This window comes from Aquarana catesbeiana, linkage group LG01 (assembly GCF_042186555.1).
Source record: "Aquarana catesbeiana isolate 2022-GZ linkage group LG01, ASM4218655v1, whole genome shotgun sequence".
Classification (NCBI taxonomy): Eukaryota; Metazoa; Chordata; class Amphibia; order Anura; family Ranidae; genus Aquarana; species Aquarana catesbeiana.
Genome location: NC_133324.1, coordinates 443,392,369 through 443,410,863, shown reverse-complemented (window position 1 = coordinate 443,410,863; position 18,495 = coordinate 443,392,369). Strand labels below are relative to the sequence as shown.

The following is an 18,495-nucleotide window of genomic DNA, read 5'->3' as shown; positions in this document are numbered from 1 at the left end:
CCCCCCAAATTACCCTATTTTGGAAAGTAGACACCCCAAGCTATTTGCTGAGAGGTATAGTGTGTATTTTGCAGACCTCACTTTTTATCACAAAGTTTTGAAAAAAGAAAAAAAAATGTTTTTTTCTTGTCTTTCTTCATTTTCAAAAAACAAATGAGAGCTGCAAAATACTCACCATGCCTCTCAGCAAATAGCATGGGGTGTCTACTTTCCAAAATTGGGTCATTTGGGGGGGGGGGGGGGTTTGTGCCATCTTGGAATTTTATGGCCTCTGAAACTGTGATAGGCAGTGAAGAGTGAAATCAAAAATTTACGCCTTTAGAAAGCCTGAAGGTGGCGATTGGTTTTCGGAGCCCCGTACGCGGCTAGGCTCCCAAAAAGTCCCACACGTGTGGTATCCCCATACTCAGGAGAAGCAGCTAAATGTATTTTGGGTGCAATTCCACATATGCCCATGGCCTGTGTGAGCAATATATCATTTAGTGACAACTTTGTGCAAAAAAAAAAAAAAAGTCACTTTCCCGCCACTTGTGTCAAAATATAAAATATTCCATGGACTCAACATGCCCCTCAGCAAATAGCTTGGGTTGTCTACTTTCCAAAATGGGGTCATTTGGGGGGGTTGTGCCATCTGGGCATTCTATGGCCTTCAAAAGACTTTTTTTTTTTTTTTTTTTCTGTACCACTGCTTGAAAAAAGTGTCTTCTAAAAATTGGCAGTAGGTTTGGGAGTTTGATTTTGAGTCCATCTTCAACCCGAAAAAAGTCCAAATAGCCCATCTGTAATTATACCAGCCCATACCAGTACCCTACCTGCACCTTGCTGGGATCTGAGTCGAAGTGAAGCTCTTTGCCCGTTACTGATCCAGCCACAGGCCCATCCATCTGGTTTGTCAGGAGTCGTTCTCAGCTCATCAGTTCATAAAACCTTTGAAAAATCTGTCTTCAGATATTTCTTGGCCCGTTCTTGACATTTCAGCTTATGTCTTGTTCAGTGGTGGTCGAGTTTCAGCCTTTCTTACCTTGGCCATGTCTCTGAGCACTGAATACCTTGTACTTCTGGACACTCCAGGTAGGTTGCAGTTCTGGAATATGACAGCACTGGAGGATAATGGCTCCCTGGTAGCTTTACATTTGATTCTTCTCAAATCTTTGGCAGTTAAAGCGGGATTCCGTCATTAAAAAAAAAAAAAAAGATTAAAAGTCAGCAGCTACAAACACTGTAGCTGCTGACTTCAAATAAGTACTTACCTGTCCTGGGTGTCCACGATGTCGGCCGCCAGAGGCCGACCCGTTCCTTGCCTCTTGGGTCCCGGCACCGCCATCCTAGGTAAGGGAAACAGGCAGTGGAGCCTTGCGGCTTCACTGCCAGTTTCCTACTGCGCATGCGTGAGCGGCGCTTTGTGAATGGGACGCGATGTGTTGTGGGACACACACAGTTCCCGTAACACACCGCGCCCCATTCCCTAGAAGACAACGTGGGGAGAAGAAGACTGAAGATCACTGCGGTGTAGGAAGAGGCAGATTAGGAAGACTGCCTAGCAACAGCCATTTCACGTAAGTAAAAAAATTTTTTTTTCTTTTCTTCCATTTTTTTAGGTATTTTTTGGTGCATTTTTTAAATTTTTTTACAGGGTGGACCTCCACTTTAATTTGCATTTTTTTTTCTCAACATGTTTCTTGTGCCCCTGTTGACTATTTGCAACAAAATGTTTGGTTCTGTGATCACGCCCCAATATTTTAGCAATTTCAAGAGTGCTGCATCCCACTAAAAGGCTTTTTACAATTTTTGACTTTTCAGAGTCGGTTAAATCTCTTTTTTGGCCCATATTGCCTGAGGACAAGAATTTGCCTAATTATGTACACCTTGATATAGGGTGTTGATCTCCTTAGGCCACATCCTCCCTCATTACACAAATACACATCACTTAATATGCTTAAATACAATAAGCGTTCAAGTTTATACAGCTTGGAGTTGGACAAAATGCATAAAAAATGAGTATTTGGTCAAAATACTCAGTTGTCTTATGTGCACACAGTGTATGACGGTATCGTTAATGCTGACCTTTTACTCATTTTTATTAATTACTTATCACATGTACCAGGAGGCTTTGGGTCTATGTGGAACATGTAAGAACAGGAACAGACAGCCAGTTTCCTGATTACATCTAAGAGGGAGATGGCAATGTGTTTTGGTTTCAGTGGATCACAGCAGGACAACGCTGGGTTCGCTGGGTGGGTGATTATGCCATTTCAGCTTAACCCAGAAAATAAAGCAAAATAAAGTAGAACTGTGGGCAAAACTTCTCCATTTTTGATGGAGTAAGGAAAGGCTATAACCCCTGTCAGAGATATATGGAGATATATTTATATATATATCTCTGACAGGGGTTATAAAAACAAAACAATATATATATATATATATATATATATATATATATATATATATATATATATATATATATATATAATTTATTATTATACAGGATTTATATAGCGCCGACAGTTTACGCAGCGCTTTACAACATTAGGGCAGACAGTACAAGTACAATACAATTCAATACAGGAGGAATCAGAGGGCCCTGCTCATTAGAGCTTATATATATAATATATATATTTTTTTTTTTATTAATTAATTTATTTTTTTGTTTTTTCCATCCTTCATTGCTGAGATTTTCCTTCACTTTCTGTCCCATAGTCAAATAGGAAGTGAGAGGAAATCCCTGCAAATTTCTTTGGGACCCCCAGGTCACCAGAACTAGTGTTACCATTGGAAGATTTCAACTCTATTACTTTTCTGGGGACAACCCAAAATGTGGGATTTTCTTTTACTCCAATCCCTCTCCACTACATCCTAAACTAAAAAAAAAAAGTTTTTTGCCTTTAGTTGTACTTTAAGTAAGGGTGAAGTTCCTCTTTAACTTTCCTTGTCAAAAGAAGTTTATTGAGTATACAATGTTATAAAGATACATAAAGTAAGTTTACAAGGATCTATAAAGTAAGCTCATTGTTTTACAGTAGGGTTTAACCCCTTCCCGCCGACCGTACGCACATATGCGTACTCGGCTTTCCGGGGTTATACCGGGATGATGCCCTCAGCTGCAGGCATCATCCCGGTACCGTTGTTTTCAGCGGGCGATCGGCTACCCGAGTATAACAACCGATGCGGCTAAAAGCCGCTCGGTTGTTATACCGGAGGAGCGGGAGGGGACATCCCCCCCCTCCCGCCGCCTCCCGCCGCTGTTACCGGGCCTCCCGTGCGATCGGGAGGCCCGGTGTCCAATCGTGAATCTTCGGCGGCTGGGGGCGGGCTGGAACGAAGCTGTGAGCGGCTTCGTTCCAGCCTACTTGTAAACGCGGAAGCGACATCATGACGTCACTTCCCGTTTACTCGGCTGCCAATGGCGCCGAATTTAAAAAAGTACACAGTATTCAGAATCGCCGTTTTCGGCGATCTGAATACTTTGAAGTGTAAAGGAGGGATGGGGGGTCTTTTAGACCCCCCATCCCTCCATAAAGAGTACCTGTCACCACCTATTACTGTCACAAGGGATGTTTACATTGCTTGTGACAGCAATAAAAGAAAAAAAAAAAAATAATTTTTAAACACAATTTATAAAATTACAAAAATAAATAAAATAAATAAAAAAAAAAAAAAAAAATTTTTTAAAGTGCCCCTGTCCCCGCGAGCTCGCGCAGCGAAGAAAACGCATACGGAAGTCGCGCCCGCATATGTAAACGGTGTTCAAACCACACATGTGAGGTATCGCCGCGATCATCAGAGCGAGAGCAATAATTCTAGCCCTAGACCTCCTCTGTAGCTCAAACCTGGTAACCGTAAAAAATTTTTAAAGCGTTGCCTATGGAAATTCATAGGTACCGTAGTTCGTCGCCATTCCACGAGTGCGTGCAATTATAAAGGGTGACATGTTTGGTATCTATTTACTCGGCGTAACATCATCTTTCACATTATACAAAAAAAATTGGGGTAACTTTACTGTTTGGATTTTTAAAAATTCATGAAAGTGTCACTTTTCCAAAAATTTGCGTTTTAAAACACTGCTGCACAAATACCGTGTGATAAAAAATATTGCAACAATCGCCATTTTATTCTCTAGATTCTCTTCTAAAAAAATATATATAATGTTTGGGGGTTCTAAGTAATTTTCTAGCAAAAAATACGGATTTTAACTTGTAAACACCAAATTTCAAAAATAGGCTTAGTCATGAAAGGGTTATATAGGTAAATATCATGAAATTTCAAATATTAAACATTGGGTTCACGTAAACCTAAATTAAAGATATATATCATTTCCTTAGTTACTTTTGTAGGTATTTAAATGATTTATACCTACTATACATATTGTTTACAAGTAGAGTGTATATAGGTCAAATAAATTCTGATAATGAGCTTTAATCGTAAGGTGGAGAAAAGGAAAGAGAAAGAAGAAAAAGGGTTGAAAGGTAGAGGTATGGTCCACAAGGTTGTCCCGCTCGTCAGTTTATTATTCTTTTTAGTTCTCTTTGAAGCCTTAGAATGGGTGTCTCTGTAAGTCATTTAATCTGTTACCATGGCAACAGGACAGAGTCATTGAGCCCGGGTTCACACCACAACGGGCTGCGGATCGCACAGGAGCGCTGTGCGTCCCTGTTCCACGTTTCAGGGACGAATCAGGGCCGATTCAATGCCTGAATTCGGCCCTGAAACGCAGCCAAAGACGCACAGCATTTTTGTGCAGTGCGCACCGCAGCCGCCCCGGAGATATGTGAACTGGCTCCATAGGGAGCCAGTCACATTCTCCTGCTATGCGAATTAGAGGTGCGGAAACGCACCTCTAATTCGCATAGGTGTGAACCCGGGCTGAAGTTTGACAGGAACTGTTGTTTTATCCAAGGATGCCAAAGTTTTTCAAATTTTGGAATTTGATTTTGATCGATGGCTACCATCTTAGCATGGGACATTGTATTATTCATTCTGTGAATTGTTTCTGCTAGTACCAATGTAGGAGATTTCCATGCCTTGGCCACTGTTTGTTTTGCAGCCGTTATTAGTTGGATCATAAGTTTGAATTGAGAGAGTGTTAACCATTCCCGTTGTAGATTAAGTAAAGTTAAATATGGATCTGGTTGTATTATTTTTTTTAAATATTTTAGATGCAATCACGAAGATTTCCTTCCAGAAGGTTTGGATTACTGGGCACGTCCACCATATGTGTAAATATGTGCCTATTTCTGGGCATCCTCGAAAACAAAGAGCTGAGGTATTAGGTGAATATTTTGCCACTCTAGCGGGCACAAGGTACCAGCGAGTTAGGACTTTATAATTTGTCTCCAGTGCTAAGATGTCGGGTGAAGATGACTTAGATGTGAGCCATATGTTAGACCAGTCCGTGTCTTCTAAAGTTCGTCCCAGGTCCTCCTCCCACCTCTGAACGTAAGAGGGTCTATTAAGATTTGCTACTCCATATAATTGATTATAAAGTGATGAAATTGTACCTTTTAGCAAATGGATCTTTTGTACAGATTGATTCAAAAATGGATAATTGGGATAATGGTGTATCCCCCTTTAGGAATGGTGTATAGAAATTTTTGATTTGGAGATATCTAAATATCTCAGAGTTTGGTAGATCATATTTTTCTCTAAGCGATGGAAATGAAAGGAATGATTTAGATGCTATGAAGTAATTTAGTGTCTGAATGCCTGATGTTGTCCAAGCTTTAAAAGAATTTGGGTAGATCCATGCCGGATAAAAGGCCGGATTTCTGATAAAAAGAAAGGAGAGGATTGTGTGGAGATTGTAACTGATATTTGGTTTTTAGTTTATCCCAGAGAGATAAGAAGTGTTTAGTTATGGGATTATGAATTTTAAAGCGGTCTTTAGGATCAAGCCATAATAAATTTGATATTAATAGAGGGTCATTTTCTGAAGCCTCTATAAATACCCATAATGGGATTTCCTGTTTTGCATGGTATTTGGACAGACTGGCCAAATGTGCTGCTCTGTAGTAGTTAGTAAAATTAGGGTATCCCAGGCCTCCTTTATTTTTGGGAAGATGTAGTGTGTGTATAGGTATACGTGGTTTAGAAGAGCCCCATATAAACGAAGTTGCTCTTTTTTGTACTATTCTCAAAAAATAGGAAGGAATTGGAATAGGGAGGACTCTGAATAGATAAAGCAATTTGGGTAGAATAGTCATTTTGATTGCATTAATCTTCCCTATCCAGGATAAAGGAAGTTGCGACCATTGTTTTATTAGATTTGTGATCTGTCTTAATACAGGAGGATAATTGGTTGAGAATAAGTCAGAATGAGATGCTGTTAAATGAATTCCAAGATATGGGATTGATTTTTCTGCCCATGTGAATGGGAGTGCAGCCCTAGCTGGGATCAATTCCATGTTTGTGAGTGAAATATTAAGCACTAGGCATTTCTTAGGATTAATCATAAGGCCGGATAGGGCTGTAAATCCATCAAGAGCTGGTATTAAGTTAGGACCAGAGACCTGTGGTGATGATAGAAAAAGTAATATATCGTCTGCAAATATACATAATTTGTGTGTAATACCTCCTACTTCAATGCCAGTTATAGTTTGGTTTGTTCTGATGTATTGGGCCATGGGTTCGAGTATAAGGGCAAATAATAAGGGAGATAATGGGCAACCCTGTCGGGTACCTCTTTCGATATTAAAGGCTTCAGATTTGTATCCAGCATATTTTATATAGGCTTTGGGTTTATTATATAATGCTTTGATCCATGTTAAAAAGTGGGGTCCAAAACCCCATTTTTGTAATGAATATTGCATATATTGCCAGGATACTGTGTCAAATGCCCTCTTAATATCGAGAGATAGAAAACATAAAGGGATTTTCCGTTTTTTAGCAATATGTGCCAATAACACTGCCCTGCGTATATTATCGCCTGCCTGTCTATTTGGCATGAAGCCTACTTGATCTCTATGTATTAATTTTCCTATAATGCTATTGAGGCGTTTTGCTATTATTTTTGCTAATAATTTAATATTGAGGTTTAACAGAGAGATAGGCCGATAATTCACACAGGAAGTATCATCAGAAAGGGGTTTTGGGATCATACAAACAATTGCCATTAGTGTTTCTTGCCGAAAAGAATGTCCATCTAGAAGTTTGTTAAAAGTTTCAGTGAGAATGGGAGAGAGTATTTCTGAGACTGTTTTATAGTATAAAGCCGAGTAGCCGTCTGGGCCTGGTCTTTTGTTAAGTTTTAGGTCTTTTATGGCATTAGCAACTTCATCTATAGTTATAGGCTCATCCAAACTGCTTTTTTGATTCTGAGATAACTCAGGTAAGGTTATTTTTGAGAAGAAGGATTCAGCCTCTGTAGGATTAAATTCATTGTTTGTCTTGTATAAAGTTGCGAGATGTGAGTGAAATTTATGGACTATTTTAACTGGATTACAAGTGTAAACATTTTTTGATAATTTCAAACGTATTGGTTTGAAAGATTTGTTAGTTGAATTTAATGCCCGAGCCAAATATGTACCTGGTTTGTTTGTATTCATGTAGAAATTGTGTTTGGAGCGTTTGAGGGATTTATCAACTGACTCAGTGAGAAATAGATCGTATTCCAATCTAGATTTTTCCAGATGAGATTTTGTACTCTGAGATGGATTATCTTGAAATGATATGTAGGCTGCATTAAAATTGAGTTCTAGTTTTTTTGCTAGATTTTTGCGTTCCCGTTTAAATAGTGCCATTTGTCTTTGTATTGTACCACGCAAGACAGGCTTATGAGCTTCCCACAGTGTTATTGGGGAGATGTCTGTTGTATTATTAATTGATATGTATTCCTTTAAAGCTTGTTCAATGGCCATCTGATGTAGTGGGTGTTTGAGCATTATGTCCGGTAAGTACCACGTTGGGTCATGCGCTTTTGGTATGGCTGAGGCTATAGTAGTGTATACTGCATTATGGTCAGACCACGGAATTGGAATTATATCTGATGCAATAATTTCTGGTATCATTCCTATTGTTAGAAAAATATGATCTATTCTGGTGAAGGTTTGATGAGGGTGCGAGAAATAAGTGAATTTCTTTTTCATTGGGTTACTTTCTCTCCACGAATCTACCAGATTGTATTTGGAAAGAAGTTGAGAAAAAGGTAATCTAGAGGTTATTTTGGATGGTGTAAAAGGTGATTTATCTAGAAATGAGAGGAGGACCTGGTTCGAATCCCCACACATTATCACTGTTCCTATTTTGTGTGTAGTAATCACTTGTAATATATGTGAGAGGAATGGTGTAGGTTGTTTGTTAGGAGCGTAGTAGGAAATCACTGTGATTGCTGTATCCATTATATAACCCATGAGTATCAGGTATCTACCTTCTGGGTCTTTAATTTCTGATAAGGTGAATGGTGTGGATCGGTGAAATGCAATTAGAGTTCCCCTTTGCTTGGTACAGGCAGAAGCCGTGTAAATTTGTTGATAAAAAGGAGAAATATATTTTGGAGTAGAATCTTTGGTGAAGTGTGTTTCTTGGAGGCATACTATGTGAGCCTTCTTGTTATGGAAAGTACGGAAGGCTTTGGTCCTTTTTTGAGGGACATTTATTCCCTGAACATTCAGGGAAAGTATATTCAGTGGTGCCATGGCAATAGATCAAATAGTTTTGACTTACTTTTTGTTATGCAGAGCTGACTGCGCAGATCAACCTGTGTGGACTGAAGAGATGAATAGATAGAAAAGAAACCAGTGAATTCTGGAGTAAAGAGTAAACAAAAAACATATGAGATTAGATGATACATTGTATAAATTATTTTTTGCAAGTAATCACAATTTACCCGTGAAAGAGAATAAATATCTCTCTCAGGGGAATAAGTGCCTTCGTCACACTCCCACATAATATGGTTGGGAGAATGAGGAGGGCTAATGGGGGTACACGGATCTTCCGCTTACAGGAGAGAAGTGCTATGTCAAAAGACATCAAAATGATGTTTCATTAATTGGAGTGCAGAATATAGTTTTTGTTGAAATTATTTATTCCAGGGTGGTTGTATATGGTTAGTCTTGCCCTAGGCTAAATAATTCAGTTAGAAAGGTACTGTTAATAACTTTGGTATTGATGAAGATAGTTTGAATTATTTTGGGATTTTAACCCTTTTAGAGTAAACAATTACATATTTTATTCATATGTAACTGTTTAGATATGTTAACTCATAAAATTGAGGTTGTATTGCTTCAGATTAGAATAAACAAAAACATAATTCTAGGAACTAGTTAGGTAATAATATATTTGTTTTAAGAAAAGAAAGAAAAAGCTTCCATTACTTCTGGATTATTAAACATATTTGTCCTAAAAAGTAATAAATCTATTGTTATTACCTGATAATATATAACTGAACAAGAATTTCCTTATTTCACTTATATATTCTAAGGCTATATGAATCAGAAGTAATAAGAAATATAACTGGAATGTAACATGATCCCACACAGTGTGTGACTATCAGAATGCAGTTACATTCTGTTATAAATACAGTTTTTTTATAGAGAACCATCTCTTAGTATAATAAATGAAGAGATATCAGGAATTAGGATGTCAGTCCATTGAATCTTCTTGGTCCATGGATGATGTGGCATAACGGCCTCTTTTGTGAGAATGATGATTCCCATTTTGTTCTGGAATTTTCTGAGTGCTGCCTGAAGGTGAAGATGATGCCATTCTTCTGCGTGTGGGAGAGTTGCTGCTTGTGGGTTCTGTCAGATTTAATTTTAAAAGGGTTTGTTGTAGTTCATCTGCTAATCTGCTTCTGTAAATTGTACCTTGGTAGTTAAATCTGACTGAAAAGGGGAAGCCCCATTGATACATAATGTTGTGGCGTTGCAGTTCCAAATTTGATAATTGTGTCCTTGAAAATTAAGTTCCTTTTTTTCTCTTGCAGCAATTAGTATTTGTTCTTTCGTTCTGTAATAATAAAATTTTGTGATTATATCACGTGGGGGTCCATCTTTCTTTTTGGCTGTGAGGGCTCTGTGTACTCTGTCCAGTTCTAAACGTTCAATAGGGATATCTGGCTTTAGTTCTTGTAATAGAGCAGTAATAGTAGATTGCAGGTCTGTCACAGTTTCAGGTATTCCCCTTATGCGCAAGTTTGAACGTCTGGCTCTATTTTCGTAATCTTCGAGCTTAGTTTGAAGTATTAAATTCTCTTCTGTTATATTTACTTAGGTTGTAATTTCAATTTCATCCATTTTTATTTCTAGGGCTGCGGTGCGGTTTCCCAGCTCTCTTATTTCTTTGGTTAGGCTTTTTGTTATTTGGTCTGAGGTTTGTTTTAAAGCCTTATGAAGCATCTTTTCAAATTGTAATAATATTACTGGGGATGCTGAGGAGGCTTGTGGAGAAGTTTGTGAGAGGATTTGTTCTGTATCTGACTCAAATGGAGAGTCTTGCTGTGACATTTTCTGTCTGTGAGAGCGCCCTGATGCTGTATCTTGTGAGGTGACTGGAGCTGCTTTAGTTGCAGTGAGTGCCTGTGAGCTCTTTGTGAGGTGATTTTTATTTCTGCCACGGTTTCCTCCCAGTACCATATTTCCTGCCCAAACTTTCACAGTTTGTTCCCTGGGGCAAAAAGGTTCAAATGGATACCTTTTGAGCCTGCAGGCTCCGCTTTGTCCTTCTCTTCTCTCCTCAGCGGTGCGGAGCTCTAACAATGCATGTCTGCTCCGCTAGGCTCCGCCCATCTCCCTCCCTCTTTAACTTTCAATGTCCATTGATTATATGGAGAAAAAACACCCTTAGGATTGCTTTGTTCAGTTGAAAAGGAGTGGCAACATTTACTGTAAAAAGTTATAAAAATAATGAATCTTGCCTTGATTGCAGATTTTTGACATTTTTATGACATGTTTGCTTTTAAGGCTTGATTTTGTATAAAGGTGCTTTGCAGCGATTTTGTTTTTAATTTGGCGTGTAGGATGGTAAGTGAGATTGTGTTACAGAGCAGTGAAAAGATGACCATAAACATAGAACTGATAGAACATAGAACCTTTTTGTTTGAAAGATGAGCAATAAAAAACATTTCTTGTTACCCGTGGAAACCAGTCCACTTACAAAAGCTTTTTGTGATGTACAAGTTGGAAAACAAAATCCAAGTTCTAATTGGTTGCCTTGACAAAAAATGCATTTTCTTCTTCCTTTTATACGTATGTCTCAGAATGGCGATGTTTGACCTAGTCACTTTCTTATGGGTTGAGCAGTGACTTAATATATCAATGATCCAAGATGCTTCTGGCCACTGGTTGGAGGATCTAGGACAGGGTAGGCAACTTGTCTTGATTGCTAGTGTTTTAGGCACTAAAAAACGGTGCAGGCCACTCCTTACCTCTTTCCTGAACTTCTGAGTCATGGCTATATTCTGCTTAGCTTATGTTTTTGCACATGCTCTGCCATGCTTTGGCTTTTCTGCCCCAAGGAGAATCATACAATGCATGTACTCCCAGCCAACCTTCAGTATTTTTGGACAGCTAATATGACCGGTTAACAATAACAAACATTGGTTGCTCTAAGATAAAATAGGATGAGTTTAATGAATTGTGGAGATTATGCTGATTTTTTTTTTTTTTTCTCTTTTTTATTTTCAGAGCTCTAAGAGGGACTGGAGGCCACTGGAAGAGCATAGCTGTACTGACATCCCATGGCTACTATTGTTTATATTGTTCTGTATTGGCATGGTGAGTAGTGTTTTCCATTTTTTAATAGGTAACATTTTTATAGAGTTTCATAATGGCGTACAATACACCCACAGCATTCACCTTTCATTTAGAGCTTTCCATATTCAGTAGAATTGCAACTACGTTGTTCAGTCAGTCCTACTTTGAAAGACAAGGATACATACAGTATCTCAATAAATGTAAAGGTTTATAGCCTTATCTCTTGTACTATAAAATCTACCATATGCACAATCTTTATAAATAAGCTTTCACGTTCTCTGTTTGTTTTTTTGTTTTGTTTTGTTTGTTTTTTTTTTTTAAGAGTTTTCTCCTCTATATAGGCCTAGTCAAGGAAAATTACAGGTACTGTATACAAAAAAACATCCAGTTGGGTAGATTATTGTTGAGCTTTAATTGATTAAACCCCATTAGTTTCCATCTAACATAATGCTTCAAGGTCACAATTTCTCGTCTGGCTCAGACCTGTGAATTCGGTATTAATCTGATGTGAAAAAGGGCAGGATTTTCCTAGAAAGGAGTAAGCGGGGAGAAATAGTGTTGCACGGGATACTTCCTCCTAGCTTTATTCCTTACTATGAGGGTCGTTTGCCTCTAAAAGCCAGATTATTAAGTGCCGCATATAAACCTAGAAGGGCCGTCTTAAGGGTCAACTCAGGGTTGTCTGCGGGCCGAGAAAACATTTTAGAACTTCTGCCCAACATTAATAATTTGAAATTAGGAAGGGCCCATTCAAGGGAAAAAGATAGTTGTAGGGCGTTCAAGGGTACCTTCCAGCCCATACAAAGGAAGAAGCAACCCTATCAAGTTTGTCAAAAGTATTGGGTTGAGTTGTCTGCTAAAAGACGTATAGAAACTTTGGTAAGAAAACCATTTTAATAAGTTTGACTGCCCACATGGTTTAATGGGAGAGATTTTCAGCAGGCACATCTCTGGGTCACTTGTTTAAGTAGATCGAGGATTTCGATTTATTCTCAAGGTTGTTAGATGAATTGCCTTCGAACCTCATCCCAAAGTATTTGAACCCATTACAACAGGCGGAAGAGCAGCATGTTCGTGTCTTTTTTTGGTTGTGAAGAGCTAGGTGGGAATAACAGGGATTTATTCCTGTTCATTTAACCCCCCGGGAAGGAAACAAATTCAGGGCTGAATGCAGGGAACTGTCCATATCCCCAAGGTATAGAAGAGTATTGTCCAAATACAAGGATAGTTCATTTTACTGAATCTGCATATTCTGTATAGGGTCTTTCAGAACATCGCTAGCTGAATTTGCAATTTGAGGAATACCGATTTTAAGACAGTCTGCTCACTTGCTAATAAAGCCAATAATTTGTCATATATTTTCCCCCCTGCTCAAATATCCTCTGTCTGGTGTAGCAGTTTTTTATTTTATTTTATTTATTTTTGTTGTAGAAGTACATTTGGAGGGCAGTGTCTCTGTACACTGTTTGTAAAGAATCATAGGTCTGGGGTTCTTGAGTCTGCATACCCTAGAGTCCTTTCTTGGGTGTGGGCTTCCATTTCCTTGCTCTCTGTATCAGTCTGCAACTTTTGCCTAACCTCCCCTACAGTTGGCTGGTATTGCCTTGTATGCATCCCACACCACCCTTGTTGGGGCAGAGTCAGATTTGGGAATCCAGTATTTAGCGATAGCCTGTCGGATATGTGATTTGACTCCTTTGTCAGATATCCGGTTTAGGAACAGTCTCCACAACCTTTTGCTACTTGAAGCAATATCGAGGCATGATCAGAGATTCCCCTTGGCAAGATGGAGACCGAAGGGGTCCTTCCACTGCCATAGATCTGTGAGGTAGTACACCTTAGCCCACCTAGAGAGGTCATCTATCGTCGGAGGTCAGCCTATCCATCCCAGGGTTAGTGGTCATGGTAAAGTGACCCATGATAATTATTGATAGAGTAGGCAGCAATTAACAGTTTTAATGTATCTAATACATTAGTTAAGGCTGGTGGGGGCAGGTATCATCTCACCACCACCATACATTCAATAACATTTCATTCCTCCAGGTCTAGCCTGGGGTCCAAAAACCTAAAGGCCAGAGACAAACGCGAATCACTTCTGACAAGTTTTTCTGACGCCAAGAGAAAAAAGGTGACGGGATTGAAAACCTCAGCTCTGTTATTGTAAGCTGTGTGAAAGGGGGGGGGGGGCGTGTCCATTCCCTCCCCTCCTATCCCCTTCAATCAGCTGTCAGAGCTCTCCTCACTGAGGTCTGCAAAGTGTAATGTCAGCTCTCCACCCCCCTTTTTTCTGACAGCTCAGGCAAGCTTAGTGAATTTAGCACTTTGAACTGATGTAGAGAGAAGAAGACTGCAGATAAACTGGTACAGCTTTTGTCAGAGAATTTGCTTCATCTCTGTGGATCATTTGGAGCCAGTCACTTCACTGGGTATATGTAAGGGTTTACAACCACTTTAGGAAATTGGAACACTAAGCATTGCTTAATGGGAAAATGTAGTCCCTTTGTATTCCAAGATATATTTGAGATAAATGTGAAACCATTTTAATCCCTAGGACTGGTGGCCTGCTCAGCCCAGGAGAGATCGTATAACGCAAACAGATTGAACATATCTTGATATGAAATGCCACCTAGTATAATTTGAGCAATAGCTGAGAGGTTGCAGATTATCAAAAACAATGAACTGAACATGAGGAACATGTTATACCCCACCTTCCCCATCCAAACTAGGGTAGGTTTGAAGCCCAAACCAAACCATTGCATAAGGCCAACTGAAGGGCGCACAATGTGCATAAAGCACTGAAGTATAGGAAAAGCATTACCAGAACCATCATGTTGCTGCCTGGAGCTTAAAGTGGAATTAAAGGCCAAAAGCATAGTCAAGCATAGTGCAGCCCATTCACTTGAATAGGCTGCAGCATGTACGCTTGTTACAGCAAAGGAGCTCAGGGACCAAATTTTGTCCCTGAGCCAGGCGCAGTTTTACATGCATGTTTTGCTGTGCGACATTCACTGCAAAATCGCACTGCATTTGGGATGTCATTCAAGATGAATGGTACCCAAATTCTCGTCACACTTTCTGCTACGATTTGGAATCACTGACAGAATTGAGCCAATTCTGCCCACAGTTCCTATTCGACCAAGGGTAAATGGGGCCTGAGTAAGCTGAGGGAGGAATGTATGACTCCAGCTGTAACCTTGTAGGAATTATGTTGCACAGTCTCACTAATCCAGATTAGCATTGGCTTGCTGTGCAACAGAATTAATAAAATGTGGATAATTTGTAATTTGACCCCAGTGCCTCATCACTGCACGATCACAGAAAGCCACAGTACTCCAAATATACATTTAAGTATGGTGTTTCCATTTTAGCAAGCATGCAGTGATTCTTTTTGGCTGGGTTCACACTGATGCGGGTTTCCCCTCATCCAATTTGTGTGACTGGCTCTCAATGGAGCCGGTTCAAACAGCTCCTGGGTATCCGTGGTCCGAATTGCAGAAGGGGTCCTGTGAGTCTTCTGGTTCGTTTTCAAGTGCGAATTCAGCCAAAAATTTGGGCTGATTCACACCTGAAACTGTGAACAGACATGCACCGGACCCCATGCTATAAGCCGCGGCTGCAGCTAATGTGAAACCAGCCTTAATTTTGGAAATGTATTCATTAATGCATTCATTAATTTCTATAATTTTAGAAAGGCAAAGCAGACAATCAATAATGCATGGGGAAAAAGACATCCATATATATAGATACAAATATTGGACCTCTACTTTCAAAGTCTATAGTTCCAAATGCACCACAGCTCAAAGGCTTCAAATGTCAATTATCTAAGATGACCCCTAATTCCTTAGAATTTTGCAGCAGTAGTTGCACTACATCTTTTCAAAACATACTCGGAATAGTTCACATACTCACTTATTCTCAGTTATTGGCATGGGCGCTCCTTATCTTCATCTCCATGCAGAAAAACATTTCCTTTTGACCTCTGATACCCTAAGTATATGCCTGCTGAGCCTGAAGCTAAATGTGGCTCTTTGTAGATATTTAAATACCAATTACATGTCTACTACAGGCACAACACATAAAACATTTACAATAGTAACTAAAAAAAACAAATGGGTATTTCACTGTTGTTTTTCCTCTCCTTGAACTCTATGTACAGTACCAAAACATTTATCATGTCAAAACATTGCAAAAACTATTTTTTAAACCCTTATAATGTTATTTCATTCATTAACCTTTGGGGTTATATGAAAACAGCAGGGAGAAAGCTTTTCTGCCTTTTACAACTTATCAGGGACAGGCAGCCTTAGAGAAGCCAAGCAACATCAATAACTTCCTGATCTTGTCTGAAAAAGAATGCTAGCAGTGTTTACTTGGAATGCATGGCTAAATCCTTTCTTCAAGCAATAGATAGACTCAAGTCACACTACTCCATTCCACATCGCACCGCTTAACGCTTCAGAGAGAAGCAACCAACCAGCTTTCCATAAAGATGCATTTGCAAATAAAATGCATTTCCAGTTTTGTGTGGTCATCACATTTCATTCTCACAAACTATGCATTTTCCTGTAATTGAGAATGTGTAGCATACAGTAGAGATTAAAAAGTGAAAAACCCAGTTTATATATTTATAAAATTATTCTTTACTCTCCTATCATAAAATTAGATTATCAGGCCAGAACATAGTGGCCCTTGCCAATGAGCTTTTACATTTTAAAGCTATTGCATATTATGGAGGGAGACATCTTACCCTCTGCTCATATATGATTATTGCCAACGGTTAGGTACACAGCAATTCACCCTACTCATGTCCCTGCCACTTGTATAGAACGGCAATCTTTTTTTTTTTTTTTAGCTAAAACCAGCAACACAAATCTGTGCTTAAGCAGGTCTGGCTATACGATTCTTTACTCCATATCAATTTTCACACCAAGTCGCTGCATATTGCACTACTGGGTAATTTAAAACGTATTTGTTTACCTTTTAATAGTTTTGGCCGTGTTTAATAAAATGTTCTTATAAAAAAAAAACAAAAAAAAAAAAAACCTTCGCTATGTATGTATGTATGTGTGTGTATATGTGTATATGTGTGTGTGTATATATATATATATATATATATATATATATATATATATATATATATATATATATATATATAGCTGCTGCTGTTCATAAAAAGGTGTAATATCCCTTTAGAACTGAACAGCGTAAATGACACCGCTGTCCCTATGCATAAATATAATATAGTGTTGTGTATGAAGCCAAAAATTACGTATGTAAACCTAAAGCGCGTACAGTGCAGTGAACATTTAGCAGATCTTCTGCTTCTGTTTAACACCAATTTCCACAATTAAAAAAAATAATAAATGAAATCAAAAGTCCTATATTGTGCAGTCTTTATAAAGTCCTGTACTATTCACGCAATCTTGTGCTCAATGCCTGAACAGTGAATCCTGCAGCTCTCCTACTTCTTTTTTTGCAGCAACTTCACATATGCAGTGCCCCACTGCTAGTGATTCCCCACTTACCAGAGGGTTTTGACCCTATAACCATATGGCTGGATGAGTCTCTACTAGCTTATGATGTTCCATTTCTGCTTGGATGAAAAAGCACTGACTTTGCACTCAACCTTCTCTCCGGTACCAGCATCCATGGCTTAATTTACTCCATATGCATTAAAACCGAGGGATCCGACCTGTTTATTGTTAAAATCACACATATACAATTATATACTCCCTTGTTAAAAGATTTGCCAGGTGTTACAACAGTAATATCCAGACCCAGGAATGCTGCCTTGGCATGCGTTCCACAGACTGGCTGTGAAATCACCGGAACTGGAAATGCGTTCTACATACGTTTCACCTCTTCAAGAACTGTTCTGCAATGTCCCACAACCACCAATCATATTTTGATTCTCCAAATCTAATTTTTCTATGCGTGCTTGAATCTTTAGTCTGTGGCTAACAACATAAATTGGTAGCTTTTGGTCACTAAAATTCACAAGGTATTTACAGCTAGTCATTGCTTTGTACAGACTGGGCAGCCGCAACTACCTGCACCCAGAAGATAAATATTGCTAACTCTGGACAACCATTTGAGATAAATGTTAAGCAGAATGCAACCACTGAATACATAAGCTATATAGAATGTTTGTTTGTTTGTTTGTTTTTGGCAGCAGGTCTTCCCTGTTTGAAAGAGGCCTGGGAGTTTGAGTATGTTTGTGTACCTTTTTGCTGTAACATAGTTTAGGAATTCTGGGCCAGTTTTATGCAATGAGTATCGCCGCTTGTATCTTTTTATTTTGCGGAGCAATTGAGGAAGAATCTGCAATGGAGGGAAGGCATATATTACCAGTGAACTCCGTCCATGGGATCACCAGAGAATCAGATGTCAGTGCTAGAGGCTCCATGGTCCTGGCCACAAATTGGGGCAACTTTGTTGGTTAACCTTGAGGCTGGGCTGTCCACTTCTGAGTTCCCCTATTTCTGACACAGGAGATGGAACAAGTTGGGATTAGAGGGACCATTCCCCATGCTCCAGATGGGGGAAACAGCTGAGGAAATCCACCTTCCAATTGTAAATTACCTGGATGTGAACAGCAGAGTTTAGGCAATGCTTTTCAGTCCAGGAGATGATCAGATTTCCTTCCTTCAAGGGAGCCTGACTCCTGGGTTTCCCCCTGATGATTGCTATAGGTCACTGCCATGGCATTTACTAATTGCACCCTCATCAGGTGCCTTTAGAGGAAGGGGGTACAGTGGTGCAGGAAGCAGTTTTGCTTCCCTGGGTTACCAGGTTTCCTGAACTTTGAGAG

At 39.2% G+C, this 18,495-nt stretch overlaps 1 protein-coding gene across 1 annotated transcript in view; it reads left to right on the top strand.

Annotated features, from left to right (window-relative positions):
* The window catches only part of SLC44A1 (solute carrier family 44 member 1), a 266,830-nt gene that overhangs the window by 60,435 nt on the left and 187,900 nt on the right, over nt 1-18,495 (top strand). The window contains exon 2 of the mRNA XM_073636222.1: nt 11,616-11,705. Within this exon, the coding sequence (XP_073492323.1) occupies nt 11,616-11,705 (90 nt within the window). The remainder of the gene's footprint in view (nt 1-11,615; nt 11,706-18,495) is intronic.